This window comes from Saccopteryx leptura, chromosome 1 (assembly GCF_036850995.1).
Source record: "Saccopteryx leptura isolate mSacLep1 chromosome 1, mSacLep1_pri_phased_curated, whole genome shotgun sequence".
NCBI lineage: Eukaryota > Metazoa > Chordata > Mammalia > Chiroptera > Emballonuridae > Saccopteryx > Saccopteryx leptura.
The window spans coordinates 250,456,554-250,469,570 of NC_089503.1; the positions used below are offsets into that span (position 1 = coordinate 250,456,554).

The window sequence follows — 13,017 nt, forward strand, 5'->3', positions numbered from 1 at the left end:
TCTACCATGTCCCCACAGCTGTCCCCGTGATCCTGTGCTGTAAATGTGTAGTGAGCCTCTGTGCCCTGTCAGTGAGTGTACACTCCCTATGTGTCCCTGTGCAGGAGTTTCAGTAGTAGTTGCTCTGCCCTGCAGCTTTTTCCTGTTGTTGAGGGGACAGTGAAATCAGTAGATACTGGGTTGAGCAGCTTAGAACCATCTCTTGTCCAAGCTGAGATCCCACCTGTGTATATTCCTTACCCTCCTCCATGGGACAGGGATGCTGGGATGTAGAAGAGTTCCCCGTAAAATCTCCTGAGCATGAATCATCTTCTCCAGTTGCCTGCCCAGATGATGCGACCTCCATAGCTGATTCAACATCTGAGGTATTGAATTATATGAAAAAATAAGATAAAAAAAAAGAAATTAGGATGAGTCATTTTCTGAAAGTAGTGTGAATTCAATAAGTATGCACTGAGTGGTCACTTTATGTCAGGCATCATTACCTCACATGATGCTTGCTTGCATAGAAATTAAAGTGACTCTCTTATTTAAAATTTAATTTACAGTTATAACCATTTTAATAAGTGGTAGAGTGTCAGCCAGGCATGTGGATGTCCTGCTGTTGATTTCTGGTCAGAGCACACAGGAACGGCAACCTTCTGCTTCTTCACCCATCCCCCCCGTGTCTCCCTCTGTCTCTCTATCTTTCTTTGTCTCATTCTTCTCTCACAGCCATAGCTTGTTTCATTCAAGCCATTTGGCCTCGAAAACTGAGGATAGATTTGTGGCATCCACCTCAGGCACTAAAAAAAAAGAAAGAAACAAAACATATATATACACACATACACATTTTTTGGCTCTGTTGCTTAGCAGAGGAACTACAGACAGCGGATGGGCTGAGCATCACTGCCTAGTTGGCAGCCAGGTGGGTCCAGCTCAAGGTTTATGCAGGAGTCTGTCTCCCTGCCTTCCCGTCTCTGACTAAAAAAAAAAGTTAATTTACCCGGTAATATGATATAACTAAACACTTATTAAAATATTGAGCTTGATGGATGTTACCGGGAACAGAAATTTTGTATGTGATAATTCTCGAGATTTATATAGAGCATCAGAAACTTTAATCTTCTCTGAAAGACAGTCTTCAAAAACTAAAAGTTGGATGTCAACTCTATTCCCTCATGAAAAATTATACAATATGGTGATATGTGTTAGAAATTTTATAAAGAATTCTGCTTACACACATACACATAAATAAATATAGATTTAAATTAGAGTTTATGTAAAAATAGATATAGAAAACAATGTATAAATAAAATTTTATTTTTCCTGTTATGAACTGTTATGTCTTTCCATGTTTCAATGTTAAACATGCTCACTGGTCATTATTGAAATTTTATGATTATCACCATCTCTATCGAATGTGTCCGGTGCATATATTATTCACATTTGTAGGAAAAGCTCATGGTGAATGTAATCTGTTTTTTGTTTATGTCCATAAAGTGTTGGTTATCACTGGGTCAGGGTTTAATGTCTGATTGAGTTTGCAAATTTTAAAATGTGATGAGTTTTGTGTGACTGAGGACAGAGTGTGTGCTTGGTGTTTGTGTGTTAGCTCACACATTTTTAAGTGTGTGGATTGCTTTTTCTAAACTATGGATTGTGAGCTTTAAATATTGTGTGGTTTCTATTTGAAATGTGTACTGAGCATATTCTTTTGGGACGGGGCAATTAGTGAATTTGTAAAATATCGTGAAATATAAAGAGATGTGATAATGTGAAAATGAAGGTTTATATGAGAAAATATACCTGGGCCTTGGAAGAGGCACTGCGTGAGGAGGCAGAGGACATGAGAGTGAGGACAAAGTTATGTGTTCAGTTATATGTGCAAAGTTATGTGTGCAGTAGCACAGTACTGCATTAGAGAATAAGGTATGGATGTTTGAGTTCTGAAGGACATAGGAAAGAATCTGTACACTGAGGCCTAGGAATCTAACTCTTAAGCATTCAACAAAAAGAAATGTGTCCATATTGCAAACTAATGCAATAAAATGTTAAGAATATCTTGTCAAGTACTCAAAAATGAAAGCAGTACAAAGCTTAAAAGAGTATAGTAACTAAAGGAATTAAAGTCATGCCAATGCAGCATAAATAAATTACAGAAATATGATGATGAGTGAAAGGAACCAGAACAAAAGTATATATTTACCTGCCATTGCCATACAATTTAAGCAGATATAACTAATCTACAGTCATAAAAGTTTGAGATTTACTAGTCTTTGTATGGTTAGGAGAAAATTAGAGTGCAGAGAATTTCGATGCATGTGGTAGAGTGTAAGGAAACAAACGGGGATATGAGTGCCGATGGGTCTGATGAGGGCTGAGCATGAATGTGAGCACTTGGGCTGTGAAAACATGTGGATGTGGAAGGGTTTTCCAGTTGGCATCTGTATTTTAATTTCAGTTCAACTACCACTTTGGTCCTGTTTTAAGTTTTTAGTGCTTTCATACCCTCCACAGAGTGTAACATGCTCTTGTCTGGCTGATATTAACATGTACTTTCATGTTATTCTGAGAAAACTCTTTCATATCCTTAGTTCCTTTAACTAGTATTTCTCAAATATAACACTAGTGTCCTCTCTTCACCTTGGCCTTCTACAGTCCTATAAAGAGTTCTTGTTTTTCTTGGTAAAATATTGCTTCCTCTGGAGATCCTATTGTCAAATATGCAAAAGCATTTTGAGGCTTTTTGTGTGTGAGTGTGTACTGGGCACCCTTTTTTCTTCACTGGGAATAGAATCACTCTGCTCATCTCTGGGCTCTGTGTAGATCCCAACCTCCCTTTGCTTCCTATTCAGTAATTCCCTGTTATAGCACCTGAGAGCTCATCTTCCGAAGAAATGTAGATGAATTCATCTGAAGTAGAGGCATCATCCTGTGTTTGATTTCGGGCAACAGTGTTTTGTCTTCGCTGCAAAGGATGTATATTCTCGTCTGCTGAGAAGTTAAATAAAAACAATAGAAATAAGGACTAAATAATTTTAATATTTGTTTTACTTCCGTGCGATCAACCAAAATAAGACTGCTATGGGTTGTTAGTGAGCACACACAGCCTCCATGTTGTAAATAGTATAGCATGGTTAGAATGGAACCTGTAATTGCACAGTTATATTGTGTCAGTGAATACCGTGGGTGACTGAGTTTGCACAAATAACCTTGTTAGTAAATGGAACAAAATGCTGTCTCTTTTCTACGTAGAGATTGAACTAAAGTACAATTCCAGTTTCCCTCGAAGATAGTCTGGCCATGTGAATGCGTTTCTACAGTGGAAATGATTGGAAATGACATGAGCCCGTTCTAGGCATTGCCATTCAAACACCTTGTGTGCCCCTCTGGGCTCTTGCTTTCCTAGCTGCCTGGGATAAAGGTATTTTGGGGATTCCGACACAGGACACATTTTGATGTTATTAATGGCTTTCTAGGAACGAAATCTGTGAACAGATGACAAGCAGAATGTGTGAATTCTGTATTGTAAGGAAGACCATGCACGTGTGAGCATGTGTTTGAAAGTTCACGTGTATGTGATATTTCAGAATTCCCTTTGTGTGATGAGTAATTTAAGTAATTTGAGTTGGTTACCTGGTATCATATTGTGGAAATGAAAATGTAGCATTGAATTTATGTCCTGGTGGTGTTGTGTGTACCTTCTGGATCATATCTGGTGTGTTGTTTTGATGGAGGTAGAAGGAGATGGAGAATGAGCATGTGCATGTGTGTTAGTGGTGTGACAGTACGTGTGAACAATGAAGGTATGTGACTTGTTACCAGAGTGAGACTATAAGTATTAGAGTGTTAGAGGACATGAGTGTATGATGCACAATGAGCATCCCTATGACGATCTGAGGCTTTGTAACTGAAGTGAAATATGGATTAGAAATGCAACAGAGGAGAGTTCAATTTCATTAAGGGAATCTGTTTTCTAGAGTTTGAGAAAGAGATTTCAAACAGGTTATCTGTGTGCGGGGATGTAAATTAGTTATGAAATTAGTTTTAAATATGTGAATCTAAATGATTGTGTTAAGCAATGAAATTAAGGGCATATCTATGTATTTCTGCTAGAGAAGGAGAAAGATAGATGGTTAAAGAAGGCTTGTGTAGTTGAGGGAAAAACTGAATAAAGGAGAAATAGGCACTAACTGTGTTAAGGGGCAGAGATGTGTGTGTGTGAGGATATGAGTTAGTGCTCATCTGAGGGCACAGTTCATGATGGCCGTCTCTCTTACATATGCACTGTTGACTTCATCACTCACAGCTGTCCCAGTGATCCTGTGTTAGAAATGTGTCATGAAGCCCTGTGCCCTGTCATTGAAGGTACACTCCTGTGTGTCCCTGTGCAAAAGCCTCAGTGCTAGTGCGTCTGCCTCGTAGATCGTTTCTGTTTTTGTGGGGACAGTGAAATCAGTAGATACTGGGCTGAGAAACTCAGACCTTCTCTTGTCCAAGCTCAGAGCCCACCTGTTTCTATCTCTTACCGTCCTCCATGGGACAGGGATGCTGGTTCCCCATGACATTTCTTGAGGATGAATGATTTTCTCCTGCTGTTTGTCCAGATGGTGGTAACTCCCAAGCTGATGCAAGGTCTGAAAAATTGAATTATTTAAAAAAACTAAGATGTGATATTTTCTGAAGTTTGTGTCAATTCAAAAAATATATGCTAAGTGGCCATTATATGTCAGGCATCTGTAGCACATATCACATTTGCTTGCATAGAAATTAAGGTGACTTTTTAATTTAAAATTTTTTTTGCAGCCCTGGTCAGTTTGGTCTGTGGTAAAGCGTTGGCTGGGTGTGTGGATGTCCCAAGTTTGATTTCCTGTCAGGGCACAGAAGTGAGGGAAGCGTCTACTTCTTCACCCCTTCCGCTGTCCCTTTTCTCTGTCTTCCCCTCCAGCAGCCATGGTTTGATTGGTTTGAGCAAGTGGGCCTCGAGTTGGCCTCAGGCACTGGGGGTATCTTTGTGGCTTCCACCTCAGGCACCCCCCCCCAAAAAAAGGCTCAGTTGCTTAGCAACAGAGCAATGGCTTCCGATGGGTAGAGCATTGCCCAGTAGTGGGCTGCCAGGTTGATTCAGTTGCGGGAGCATGCTGGAGTCTGTCTCGCTGCCTCCCCTCCCTTCACTAAAAGAATATATATATATATATATATATATATATATATATATATATATATATTACTCAGAAATATAACTAAGCATTTATTAAAATATTGAGCTTGCCCTGGCTGGTTGGCTCGGTGATAGAGCGTCGGCCTGGCGTGCAGGAGTCCCGGGTTCGATTCTCGGCCAGAGCACATAGGAGAAGTGCCCATCTGCTTCTCCACCCCTCCCCCTCTCCTTCCTCTCTGTCTCTCTCTTCCCTCCCGCAGCCAAGGCTCCATTGGAGCAAAAGATGGCTCCGGGCACTGGGGATGGCTCCTTGGCCTCTGCCCCAGGCGCTAGAGTGGCTCTGGTCGCAACAGAGCGACAACCCGGAGGGGCAGAGCATCGCCCCCTGGCGGGCAGAGCGTTGTCCCCTGGTGGGCATGCCGGGTGGATCCCAATCGGGCGCATGCGGGAGTCTGTCTGACTGCCTCCCCGTTTCCAGCTTCAGAAAAATACAAAAAAAAAAAAAAAATTGAGCTTGATGGATATCATTGGGATTAGAAATTTTGTATGTGATAAATCTGAAGATTTATACTGAGCATCAAAAACTTAAAATCATGCCTGAAAGACAGCATTCAGAAAGTAGAAGTTGGATGTCAACTCAATTCCCGCAGGAAAAATTATACAATTTGGGGATATGTGGTGTATATTTTATAAAGAATTCTGCTCACACCCAGACATACATCTATATATATTATATAATTATATTGAAATCTGTGTTAATATAGATATAGAGAACAATGTATAGATACAATTTAATTTTGTTGAAATTATCAATTAGTACTATATCACATTTCTTGTGTCAATGTTAAATATGCTTGGCCCTGGCTGGTTGGCTCAGCAGTAGAGCGTCAGCCTGGCGTGCGGGGGACCCGGGTTCGATTCCCTGCCAGGGCACATAGGAGAAGTGCCCATTTGCTTCTCCACCCCTCCTCCTTTCTCTCTGTCTCTCTCTTCCCCTCCCGCAGCCAAGGCTCCATTGGAGCAAAGATGGCCCCAGGCGCTGGGAATGGCTCCTTGGCCTCTGCCCCAGGCGCTAGAGTGGCTCTGGTCATGGCAGAGCGATGCCCCGGAGGGGCAGAGCATCGCCCCCTGGTGGGCAGAGCGTTGCCCCTGATGGGCGTGCTGGGTGGATCCCGGTCGGGCGCATGCGGCAGTCTGTCTGACTGTCTCTCCCCGTTTCCAGCTTCAGAAAAATACAAAAAAATAATAATAATAAAATAAAATAAAATATGCTCACTTGTCATTATTGAAATGTTTAAGATTATTATCTCTCATTTATGTGTCTGGTGTACGTATATATTATTCACATTCGTAGCAACACGGTATGATGAATGTAATGTGTTTTGTGTTTAAGTTTATGAGGTGTTGATTAACGCTGGCTCATGGTTTAGTGGATGAATATTGGTGTTTGCAAATCTGAAAATGTGATGAATTTTGTGTGATTTAGGATAGATGTGTGCTGGGTGTTTGTGTGTTTGTTCTGCACTTATTTATGTGTGTGCATTGCATTTCCTGTAACGGTAGACTGTGTGCTTTATATATTCGGTGATTTAGGTATAGAATGTCTTACTGAGCATATTCTTATGAAACTGGTGGGATCAGAATATTTGTAAAATATGAGGTAAAATTAAAGAATGAGAGGATGTGAAAATCCAGGAGTATAAGAAAAAATACTTGGGCATTGCAAAAGGCGCTGAGTGAGGAGGCAGATTAAATGAGAGTATAGAGAGGAGTGTGTAAGGTTATGTATGCAGTAACATGTGATTGCATTAGAAAATAAAAGTATGGGGCCCTGGCCGGTTGGCTCAGTGGTAGAGCGTCAGCCTAGCATGCGGAGGACCCGGGTTCGATTCCCGGCCAGGGCACACAGGAGAAGCGCCCATTTGCTTCTCCACCCCTCCGCCGTGCTTTCCTCTCTGTCTCTCTCTTCCCCTCCCGCAGCCGAGGCTCCATTGGAGCAAAGATGGCCCGGGCGCTGGGGATGGCTCTGTGGCCTCTGCCTCAGGCGCTAGAGTGGCTCTGGTCGCAACATGGCGACGCCCAGGATGGGCAGAGCATCGCCCCCTGGTGGGCAGAGTGTCGCCCCTGGTGGGCGTGCCGGGTGGATCCTGGTCGGGCGCGTGCGGGAGTCTGTCTGACTGTCTTTCCCTGTTTCCAGCTTCAGAAAAATGAAAGAAAAAAAAAAAAACACCAAAAAAAAAAAGTATGGAGGGTCCAAGTTCTAAAGTGCATAGGACATAATCTGGATACTGAGGCCAAGCAATCTAACTCTTATGCATTCATGAAGTAGAAATGTGTCCATATTGCAAATCAATGTAACAGAATGTTAAGAATATCTTGTCAAGTAGTCCCATACCGAAAGCAACCCAAAGCTTAGAAGAGTGTAATCTGTAAAGATATTATAGTCATGCCACATGCAACAGGGATAAATTAGATAAGAAAAGTATATATTGTGCTCTTCCATTGCCATAAAATTTTTAGCAGGTATAACTAATCTACGGTCTTAAAAGTTAAGAAATTATTAATCTTTGTACAGTAAAGACAAAATTAGAGTGCAGAGAATTTCGGTGCATGTGGTAGAGTGTAAGGAAACAAACGATGGGATCTGAGTGCCGATGGGTCTGCTGAGGGTGAGCATGAATGTGTACACGTGGGCTGTGCAAACATGTGGATGTGGAAGGGTCTTCAAGTGGGCATCTGTATTTTAATCTCACTTTTGGAGGATCCTACCACTTTGGTCCTGTTTTTAGTTTTTAGTACTTGCACACCCTCCATGTAATAGAACATGTCCTTGTCTGGCTTATATTAACATATTCTTTCAAGTTATTCTGAGAAAACTCTCATCCCCTTAGTCCCTTTTACTAGTATTTCTTCAAATATACCAGTAGTGTCCTCTATTTATTTTGGCCTTCATCAGTCCTATAAAGTGTTTTTTTTGTTCTTGGAAAAATATTGTTTCTACTGGGGCCCCCATTAAAAAACATGCAGAAGGCCCTGGCCGGTTGGCTCAGCAGTAGAGCGTCGTCAGCCTGGCGTGCGGGGGACCCGGGTTCGATTCCCGGCCAGGGCACATAGGAGAAGCGCCCATTTGCTTCTCCACCCCCACCCCCTCCTTCCTCTCTGTCTCTCTCTTCCCCTCCCGCAGCCGAGGCTCCATTGGAGCAAAGATGGCCCGGGCGCTGGGGATGGCTCCTTGGCCTCTGCCCCAGGTGCTAGAGTGGCTCTGGTCGCGGCAGAGCGACACCCTGGAGGGGCAGAGCATCGCCCCCTGGTGGGCAGAGCGTCACCCCTGGTGGGCGTGCCGGGTGGATCCCGGTCGGGCACATGCAGGAGTCTGTCTGACTGTCTCTCCCCATTTCCAGCTTCAGAAAAGTACAAAAAATAAAAATAAAAAAAATAAAAAACATGCAGAAAACTTTTGAATTTTTTTTTTTATGTACTGGGCAGCCTTTTATCTACAAAGAACAGAATCACTCCACTCATCTCTGGGCTTTATCTGGATCCCAACCTCCCTTTGCTTCCTATTCAGTATTTCACCCTATGGCACAATGGAAATGATTGGATTGTCATGAGCCATATCTAGGCATTGCCATACAGACCTTGTTTGTGCCCCTCTGGTCTATTGCCTTTACTAGATGAGTGGGATACAGGCATTTTGAAAGTTCTAATTATATATGAAACATGTTGGTATAATCCTAGGATTCCTAGGAATAAAAATTTCAAACAGAAGACAAGTAGATTATGTGTGAAGTCTGCAGTGGTAATGATGGCCATGCCCTGTGTGAGCATGTCGAGTGAAAGTTCATCACATGATATTTCAGAATTCTCCGTATGTTATGTCTATTTTGAGTGACTTACATGATGTAACTCTGTAGAATGAGGATGAAGTATTGGATGTATGTTCTAGTGGAGTTGTGTGTGTATGTTCTGGTACATTTCTGGTGAGCGTTGTTGATGTTGGTAAAAGGGCATGGCGAATGGATGTGCACGTTTGTTAGTGGTGTGAGAGCACATGTGCTCAGTGCAGGAGAAGGCCCTGTTCTCAGAGTGAGATTGTAAGATGCAGTGTCAGGACATGAGTGTAGCTCTCAGAATGAGCATCTTTATTTTTGTTTGGTTTTTTTTTGTTTGATTTTTTCTTTTTGTATTTTTCTTAAGTTGGAAATGGGGAGGCAGTCAGACAGACTCCCGCATGTGCCCCACCGGGATCCACAAGGCATGCCCACCAGGGGGCGATGCTCTACCCAGCTGGGGTGTTGCTCTGTTGTGACCAGAGGGGGTGATGCTCTGCCCATCCGGGGCATCGCTCTGTTGTGACCAGAGGGATTTCAGCGCCTGAGGCAGAGGCCATAGAGCCATCCTCAGTGCCCAGGCCAACTTTGCTGCAATGGAGCCTTGGCTGTGGGAGGGGAAGAGAGAGACAGAGAGGAAGGAGAGGGGGAGGGGTGGAGAAGCAGATGGGTGCTTCTCCTGTGTGCCCTGGCCAGGAATTGAACCCAGGACTCCTGCACGCCAGGCCGACGCTCCACCAATGAGCCAACTGGCCAGGGCCAGAATGAGCATCTTTATGCAGGTTGGAGTCTTGGTGGTGGAGGGACAACACATAAGAAAGACAGTAGAAAAAAGGTCATGCACAGTGGGGCATGTGCGTTTTCTAGAGTTTGGCCGAGAATGAGGGATTTCTACAGGTTATCTATGTGAGGGAGTGTGAAATCTTTTGTGGAATTAGTTGTATATATGTGAGTCTGAAATGATTATGTGAAGAAATGAAGGTGAAGGTATAACTATACGATGCTAGTAAAGAAAAGGGAAGGATCAATGGGGAATGGGGGCTTGTGTATTTGTGAGAAGATGTGGAAAAAAGGGAAGCAGTGCCATACCTGTGTGAAGGGTAGAGATGTGTGAGTGTGTGTGAGGACACGAGTCAGTGCTCATCTGAGGGGGCAGGTTGTGATGACTCTCCCACTCACATGTCAGCTCAGTCCACTGTGTCACCCACAGGTGTCCCAGTGTTGTTATGCTGCTGATAGTTTGTACTGAGGCTCCTTGCCCTGTCATTGAAGGCACACTCCTTTTTCTTTTTACCTCTGCCAAAGTTTAGAACTAATCTGTCTGCCCTGTAGCCCTTTCATGTTTCTGAGGGGACAGTGGAATCGGTAGATACTGGGTCAAGCAGCTCAGCTTTGTCTGTTGTCCAAGCTCAGATCCCACCTGTATATTACTTACCATCCTCAGCAGGACGGGGACGCTTGGATACAGAGGAGACAGAAGAGAAACATTCTGTTGAGGATGAGTCTTCATCTGCTGTCGGTCCAGGTGGTGGGACCTCCACAACTAATTCACAGTCTGGAGAATTGAATAAAAAAAGAAAAAAGAAAATTGAGATGAGGTATTTGCTATGATCCGTGTCAATTCAAAAAATACATGTTGAGTGGACATTATTTTTCAGACATCATTACCACCTGTGACATTGGTCTCATAGTAATTAAAGTGACATTCCCATTTAAAATTCTGTGTACACCAAAATATAAGTAAACAGTTATTAAAATATTGGGAAAGAGGGATGTCTGTGGGATTAGTTACCTTGTATATGAAGTTTCCATAGATCTATAAAGATTATAAAAACTTAGAAACATGCCTGAAAGGTATTAATAGTATGCAGGAACTAAACATTGGATATCAACTCAATTTTCTCATGAAAAATGGTACAATTTGATGATATTTGGAGAAATTTTTATGTAGAATTCTGCACATATATCTACTTATATTGATATCTGTGTTGTAGATATATATACAAAGATGTAAAGACACATTTTTTTTTGCAAAAATTAACTGCATTATTATGATGTCATTGTTTCTGTTTCCGTGTTAACCATGCACACTAGTCATTATTGAAATGTGTCTCATGAATATTTCTATGTCTCATGAATATTTCTGGTGTATATATAATTCACATTTGTCGCCAAATGGAATGTTGAATGTAATGTGCTTCGTGTTTAAATGCATAACATGTTGGTTTTACTGGGTCAGTTTTTAATGCGTGATTGGTTTGGTATGTGTGATCTTGAATATTGATGAATTTTGTGTGACTGAGGATGGAATGTATATGTTTCTATTTGTTAGTCAGGATATATTTATGTGTGTAAAGTGAATTTCGTATAAATAGGGATTTTTTTGTGTTTTGTATATTCTATGTTTTATGTATGGCATGCTATTACTGAGCATATGCTTTTTGAGATCAGTGGAATTAGTTTACCTTTAAAAGTTGGGAATAATTAAGGAAGGTGAGGATGTGATAATCAAGGAGAGTAAGAGAAAGAATATAAGGACTTTAAACAAAACGACACTGTGTGAGAAGCCAAAGTAATGAGAGTGCAGAAATGAGTATGTCAATTCAAGTGTGCAGGAACATGTGATTAGAATAAAAATATGGAGATCTGAGTTCTGACCAGTAATATATACAGTACAGAAACTATGGTCTAGCAGTATAACTCTCAAGCATTCATCAAACAAAATGTGTCCACAATTTGAATTGATGTAATAGAATGTTAACATCTCCTTTCCTAGTAGTTCCAGACTTAAAGCCACCCCAAAATAAGAAAGGTGTAATCAATATAACCATTATATTTATGTATCATTATGCATATATAAAGTATGAACACACTAATTCTACATGCAACTTGGATAAATTACACAATTATAACAATGAGTGAAAGGAACCAGACACAAGGTATATATTATATATATTGTGCCCTTCTATTTCTATAAAATTTAAACTAGGATTTTAGGAATGAGAGACATTATTTTTTTGTATGGTCAGAGAAAAGTATGGCATAGAAAATTTAGATGCACCTAGAGGATTATAAGGAAACGAATGATGAGGATAGTGAGCACTGATGGTTCTGATGAGAGTGACTATGAATGTGAACACCTGGGCTATGAAAACATAGGGATGTGGTGGGGTTTTCAACTGGGCATTTCTGAACCCTACCTTGAGTTCTTTTCTTCAGGATCCCACCACTTTAGGCCTGTTTCAATTTATTATTGTTTTCATACCTTCTTAGTAATATAACATACCCTTTTTTGACTCATAGTAATATAATCTTTCTTGTTTCTCTCAAATAACTCTCATCCCTTAGTCTTTCTCCCATTATTTCCTCAAATATAACACTGTTGTAAACTGATCCTTGAGGGTCCTCCATTTTTTTTAACATTTTATATATTGATTTTAGAGAGAGGAGAGAGAAAAAGAGAGAGAGGGAGAACGGAGAGAGAGAAAGAGAGAGAGAGGAAAGAGAGAAAGAGAGAGAGAGAGAGAGAGAGAAAGGAGGAGGAAGAACAGGAAGCATCAACTTATAATAATTGCTTCTTGTATGTGTCTTGATCAGGCAAGCCTGGGATTTCATACTGGAGACCTCAGCATTCCAGATTGACACTTTATCCACTGTGTCATGACAGGTCAGGTAACCTCCAGTTTTTTTTATTTGTTTTTTCCTTGGAATTTATTGCTTCTACTGGTGAATCACATTAAAGAACATGCAGAAGCATTTTGAGGTTTTTTGTTTGTTTGTTTGGGGGTTTTCTTTTGTATCAATTGATGGGCAGACTCACTCAGCTCGTCTTTGGCCTCTTCAAATTCCAACCTCCCTTTACAACCTGTTCTATAGTTCTTCTTTACCATCACCAGTTAGTGTGTCTTTAGAAGAGATGCTAATTAAGTCATCTAATGACTAAGAAGCAGCCTCCCAGCCTTCCTAACCTTGAGTTAGAGCCACGGTTCTATATGTAGACTGTAAATCATCTTCTTATAAAGATCTTGAGAAATTAAATAGAAA

General features: G+C 41.3%; 1 protein-coding gene across 3 annotated transcripts in view; it reads right to left on the reverse strand.

The window, feature by feature from the left end:
* LOC136378546 (protein FAM170A-like) overlaps window positions 1–13,017 on the reverse strand; it is a 58,723-nt gene that overhangs the window by 12,570 nt on the left and 33,136 nt on the right. For all 3 annotated transcript variants that reach the window (XM_066345601.1, XM_066345584.1, XM_066345594.1), the window contains exons 3-6: window positions 10,409–10,528; window positions 4,512–4,619; window positions 2,857–2,976; window positions 241–360 (exon numbers count right to left, since the gene is read on the reverse strand). In XM_066345601.1, the coding sequence (XP_066201698.1) occupies window positions 241–360; window positions 2,857–2,976; window positions 4,512–4,619; window positions 10,409–10,528 (468 nt within the window). The remainder of the gene's footprint in view (window positions 1–240; window positions 361–2,856; window positions 2,977–4,511; window positions 4,620–10,408; window positions 10,529–13,017) is intronic.